This window comes from Zingiber officinale, chromosome 7A (assembly GCF_018446385.1).
Source record: "Zingiber officinale cultivar Zhangliang chromosome 7A, Zo_v1.1, whole genome shotgun sequence".
In the NCBI taxonomy this organism is placed as follows: Eukaryota; Viridiplantae; Streptophyta; class Magnoliopsida; order Zingiberales; family Zingiberaceae; genus Zingiber; species Zingiber officinale.
The window spans coordinates 123,901,733-123,907,973 of NC_055998.1; the positions used below are offsets into that span (position 1 = coordinate 123,901,733).

General features: G+C 34.4%; 1 protein-coding gene across 1 annotated transcript; it reads right to left on the reverse strand.

Moving 5' to 3' along the window:
- Window positions 1-371: 371 nt before the first annotated feature.
- LOC122002358 (2-alkenal reductase (NADP(+)-dependent)-like) lies at window positions 372-5,588 on the reverse strand. The gene is made up of 5 exons (XM_042557500.1): window positions 5,276-5,588; window positions 3,202-3,379; window positions 2,331-2,497; window positions 1,844-1,926; window positions 372-963 (listed from the first exon to the last, which is right to left on the reverse strand). The coding sequence occupies exons 1-5, from the start codon at window positions 5,519-5,521 to the stop codon at window positions 585-587; spliced, it is 1,053 nt and encodes a 350-aa protein (XP_042413434.1). The 5' UTR covers window positions 5,522-5,588; the 3' UTR covers window positions 372-584.
- Between the last annotated feature and the right edge of the window lie 653 nt (window positions 5,589-6,241).

A 6,241-nucleotide genomic window follows, 5' to 3' on the forward strand; every position in this document is an offset into this window, starting at 1 on the left:
TTGATTAAATTTACAGTAATTGTCATAAACTTCTTTCTTTTGATTCTTAGTGGCCCATATTTTTAGATGCTTTTTTTTAACAATGACATGATTACATTCTTCTGTTTATCAAAAGAATCACCTTATGTGAATTAAGATAATTGTGAGCATATCTAAAACATTCGATTGTTTCTTTATGAGTTTTATATTTTTTTTTTGTCAAAATTAAAAGTGAGAAATTCAAACTTATTATTTACTCTTGTAGGTAGATTTTCTTAAGGGAAAAAACAATAAAAAAAGAACTTACCTCAATCCAAGCCTCAGTATGATAAATCTACTTAGCTAGTTTGATACCCATTAAAAACTATTGACGAAGCAACTAGAAACAAAAATAACAAAACGAAGTTGCAAATTTTATTTATTATTTGCCACAAGATCCACAAACCGCAACTAAAGATGCACAAGTCATATATGAAGAGAATATCCTCTTCTTCCATTAAAGTTTCATAAAGAAACAAGGTTTGAATATACTAATAACCACCACAAACTTCTTGTTGTTCTACAATCCTCGATTTTATTGGCTCAATGCGAATTTTCCCAATTGGTTACTCGCGGGAGACTACAACCACCTGTTTTCCGACATTTCGCCCTTCAAAGAGGCCTATAAGTGCTGCAGGGGCATTCTCAAGGCCTTCAACTATGTCTTCCAAATACTTAATTTTCTCTTCCTTTATCAATTGCACAACCTTCTCTTCAAACTCTGGATAGCTGCCATAGTGATCAAATACCAAGAACCCTTCAAGGCGGATGCGCTTGCCAACAATGAGGAACAAGTTGTGCACCCCTTCAGGTTTCTCAAGGTTGTACTGAGAAATCATCCCACAAGCCGCAATTCGACCTTTGATTCTCATATTATGAAGAACAGCTTCAAGCATTGGACCACCTACATTCTCAAAGTAGATATCAATGCCTTCTGGGAAGTACCTGCAGAATAGATTTTATTAATAACATACAAATTAGAGAGCTCTTTTAACTAGCAAAGATAAAAAAAAAAAAAAGAAACTGAAATGTATAATTGTAAATTTAGTGTATTTTTTACAAGTCTGTGAGATGCCATAACCAAACCTCAGAAGATTGAACCATAAGTCACCGCAAAAAGAGTTCTACGAAATACTTTTGGTTGCCCATCATCATTTTATAGACTAGGAAGGTTTTCCAAATGCAACAAATTCCACCTAAGGAAAGTTCAATGTAACTAATCTTACCCTTGCATTGTAAAGAGACTAGTTGTGAACCGAATCTCATTGCCGATAATGCAATGAAGCAACCTTACATTGAGCCACAGGCAACCCTTTACAAGATGATGTAGACACTACTATAGACTCTGACTGAAAGTGCATTGCTAAAACAACATTCTATTTTAAAGCTAAATTCATCCATTTTGTATGACATACAAACTAACAAACGAAGCTTCCGCCAATATGGGGTCCTAAAGAAGAGTTATTGTATACAACCATACACGTTTTGCAAGAGGCGGTTTTCGAGATTCGAACCCGTGACCTTGTAGGTCCCACACCAAGCTCCCCTTCAAATCTAACAAACATGACTCTTTGAATAAAATGCTTATTCTAGAAAGTATCAATTTTGTGGATAATCATAGAAGGCTCTTATGTTGTTCTACTTTTCATAATAAACACCCTGTTAGGCTCAGAAGCATCAAAAAACAGAATACTAGTTTCAGTTTCCATTCTCACATACCTTTTAAATGGTCTCAGGAGTCAGTATCATCTATAACAGAGCATGCATTATGCAAACAGCTGCATGACATTCAAAACAGTAAATCATATTCAGACAAGTGACCAACCTCTTCAAAGCTTTAGTCAGATCAGGTTCCTTCTTATAGTTAAAAGCCTCATCGAAGCCAAACTTAGTCTTCAGAAGATTTACCTAATGAACAATAAGAAAAGGAACATTAAACAATTTACAAATAATATAAGTTGATGTGTCTTTGTAAGTTTACTATACAATAGTATGTTATACTAGTCTTTTCCATTTTGCCAAATGTCAATGTATTAAATGTTGGATACTAGAAAGTAAAGACTAAAATTCTCTAACGATAATCAAATAAATATGAGTACTTCATTCATCTATGATCTATCCATGTAAACACAAAGCCTTTGTCTTTGCATTCAGTTTTTATTGTAAAAAAGTGATTTGTAATAGCCTTCCTAATCTGACTCGACACAGTATTTTGATCTGAATATCCTTCAGTTTTTAATAATTGCTTTGAATGAGTATGCCACAAACCAATTTACTCATGGAAGTAAACACCAATTCACAGCTTGTCAAACCTTTTCGTCAGAACCAGCACTTCCGACAACATAACAGCCAAAATGTTTGGCAAATTGTCCTACAATTTGGCCAACAGCACCTGCTGCTGCAGATACAAAAACGCGCTCCCCCTTCTTTGGAGAGCAAATGTCGTAAAATCCAACATAAGCTGTAAGACCTACCATACCTACAGATTACAACAGTAGAACTGTTATTAGAGTGAGAAAATGATAGTTCATCTCAATTCAGAAAATGGTAGTTTGTTTTGAAGTGGCATCGTTGTTGTTCGCCTTTAAGTAAACTCATACTACAAAATTAATATTAGAGTATGGATTTGTTGCCCAACACAAAGTATATACCACAAAATTATTATTAGAGTATGAATCTGTTGACTAAAGTATCTGCATAACAACAAACTAAGAACCGAATTTTAAGTTTGTCAACTAAAACTTCTAGCATAGGACTAACATGGTGTTCATGCATGTGATTAATGTCACATAAAAGATAACAGGTGTGATTAATATTAGTAAACTTGATGCTTTATGAAATTTGAAAAAGAAACAATGTTCTGCACTTTAGCCCAAGCTTGAAATGGAGGCACAAGCATGGATACCGAAACTGTTCTCTATCACTTCATATTGTTTTGTCTATTCTATCTTTAGTGAAAAATCAATCTAAAAAGAAGTACAGCCACAAAGGAAACATTAATATTAGTGTATTTTTGGTTGAATAGTATCACTTTGATTGAACTAGAAAGTAATCAACAAGTTTTTTATCTCGATATGACTGCTACTAAATTATCATTTTGCAGACAAATTAACATGCGGTTATCACATTAGAAAGGACAGAATGCACGATATTCATTAAAATTATACAGAAAATAGCACTCACCAAGAATACCAGTATAGTAAGAAAGTGGAATTTCAGTGTGATGAATTTTGAAAAGTCCTTGTGGCTTTGTAATGAGACTATATTCTTCCCAACCAATGAGGCCCCACACATAGTCACCAGTTTTAAAATCAGGGTGGCTGGAGTCCACAACTTTTCCAACACCGAAGCCAGTTATCGGCTGTACAAGAACAAAAATGACATCAAAATCCAGATATGAAAACTAACCAAATCTAAGGCGTATTAGTATTATTACAATTATCACTCACCTGTATTGTTGTTATTACAGTATCTAAAAGGAAATTATTCTATAATTGATTCTCTTGAGTAATGAATTACTAATGAAAATAACAAAGCTAGTAGAGGACATCCTTTCAAAATTAAAGCTTTGCAACTACACTACAACGAAATGGCTAGTTGTGAAGAAGCTCTGTGTTAAATGTACTCAATTAAACCGAGCACTTCTTGTCCCAAGGAATCTATAGTATGAATGAGGAAAAATAAAAATAAAAACAAAAATAAAATAAACAAATGTGGGGAAGAGGGATATGCATTGACTGGAGTATAATGAATAGAAGCAATGATGGAAAATTTAGTATTATCAGGATAAAACAAAATTGAAGCATGTAGAAATGATACAGTGAAGCTTTATATGAAAGCTTAAAATAGACTTGTCTAAGTGACCGCTGCTCCTGTCATTTATGATTTATGCTTATCGTTACACCTGAAGTATGACTTAGAATGTTCATAAGCTGATGCTTCTGACATGAAAGCCTATGATTACCTTCAATCCATACCTTACTTTTTGCCTTCACATCCTATCAAGTCCCTAAAGCAAATGAATTACCATTAAGTTAGAGTGGGGCTACTAAGACATTATCAACCCATGATCTTGAAACCGGAAGAACATGTAAATATTTTTTTTGTCTTATTAAAGAGAGACAACCAGTCGATTCAGGACATTAGCTGCGTAACTGTTCCAGATAGAGAATTCCTAGAATGTTTGCCTTGCCAGTTCATCAATTTTGCTCAAGTTTCACATCTTTACACAAACTATTGTCAAGCCTCGAAAAATTATATTTGTACAGCTAAATTCACATAGATCTGACTGGATCTAGCTATCCAAGGCTTTGCTATTTCTTTGAGTTCTATTTTCATATAAAGTTAATTTTAGAAAAGAGATCAGGGGACTAATATTGACTATGACAGATGCATACTCTCAGTAAACTCTGACTATAAAGAATATGTCTGCAATTTCTTAGTAAAATCACAAAAGGATCAGTTAGTCTGGGACATCAAACAAGCCAAATTAAAAGGCCATCAAATTTGTGAAACTCAAAATAAACACTGGTATCCTTGTGAGAGAGATTTTCAAAATTTAGCCCACATGTAGTAGCCAATCGAAACTATCCCTTATTCTCTTTGCAGTATGTTATCCTTCTCAATTCATTTTGTACTCACTTCCACAATAAGAGCATCAGGCCAGTTGAATCACTAATTTTTCGAGATCTAGCAATCGCTCATCCTACTTACTGCTATTTTATTCCACCACTGACAATCCAAAATTCCAAACTTTTCAAAGCTAAAAAATAACACTCTATGCAAGATGAAAGCATACACTATTTACTAAGAATCCAACAGCTCTGTCCTCGACGAAGATCAGATAAAACTAAAAAGCCCTTTCTTTACTCCCCACTCATTATCTTCATTCCCTTGGCAAGGTTCCCGAGACATGTGCAGGCTAATGCAAGATACTTATAATTCCTATGAATCAATAGTATCTTCCATGCACCTACTCTTTTAAAAATTATAAAAATACTTTTTTTTTCTCCCTTTCCCCTCGGGCTAAAGTAACGTATCCCTGTCACATGAATCAAGTGTCTCTAGTCACAAGAAATAAGAATCATGGAACTCTTCACCTAAAGCGTTCCATCTCTACAGTCTTTCCAATAGAGGTCCTTCTCTTTATAAATAATAAAAAAAAGGGGGAAACACTTTGCAAGATCTCCAAAAACTCCTTTTTAGTAGAATTTTAAATAAATGGAGTGATTATTGAGTGGCGTGAGCGGTTGTATACCGCGCCGGGGACGAAGTCATCTACGTAGCTTGCTTCCTCGTGCTTAGTCATGCGCATTCGCATGTAAGGGTCGCAGGAGAGGTAGAGGTTCTTGAGGAGCACGGCGTTGGAACCCTCCGGCACCCGCAGCCGGATGGTGCCCGTCGTCACCAGCTCCATGTCCGTCTCCTTGGGCGCCCCTTCCGGGATGAAGTGCTTCAGCAACACCTGCTTGTTCACTACCACCACATCCTCCGCCGATGCCATCGCGCTGCTCACCAACCGCTCTCTCTCCCTCCCTTTCCTGCGCCTGTCACTTATTGGCCAATAAAATACGGTTAATTCGATCCTACTTACCGTGCGAGACTGTGAGCAGTCGCGCGCAGTAGTTTTTTTATTATTTTTTTAATTCTTAGATTTGACGTGTAGAAATTAGGTTATAATATTAAACACATAAAAAAAATTCAAATGTTGAATTATAATATTAAGTAAAAGAAAATTTAAATCGGATTATTTTTTTTAGATATGGATGTGCACAGTTCAGTTCTGTCCGTAGAATCGAATTAACCCTAAAATGCCCTTCTATCTATTACAAATTTACAATCTTAAATCAAAGTAAAAATAATAATATATAATAATTTATATTTGAAGAATTAAATTAAATTAAATTAATTAAAATAAAATAAAATTTTAATTATTTCATTTAACACTTTAATTTAAAAAATATAAAAGATAAAATTATTAATTGGAATAATTAAAGTTTTACTTTTTTAATCTTAATTGGTCCAATACGATTTCGTTCAAATAAGAAAAAAAAAATATTTTGATTGAGGGTTGTGATGGATTGAAGGGTATTTTAGAAAAGAAGCGAGGTGTGAATTGATTTATTTTTTTCCATCTGTGTCGCACGTTTGTTGGACAAGAAAATCAATGATACAGCTCTTGATTGAAATTAGATGCTTCTAGTGAGAGACGAAAAAAAAGCTG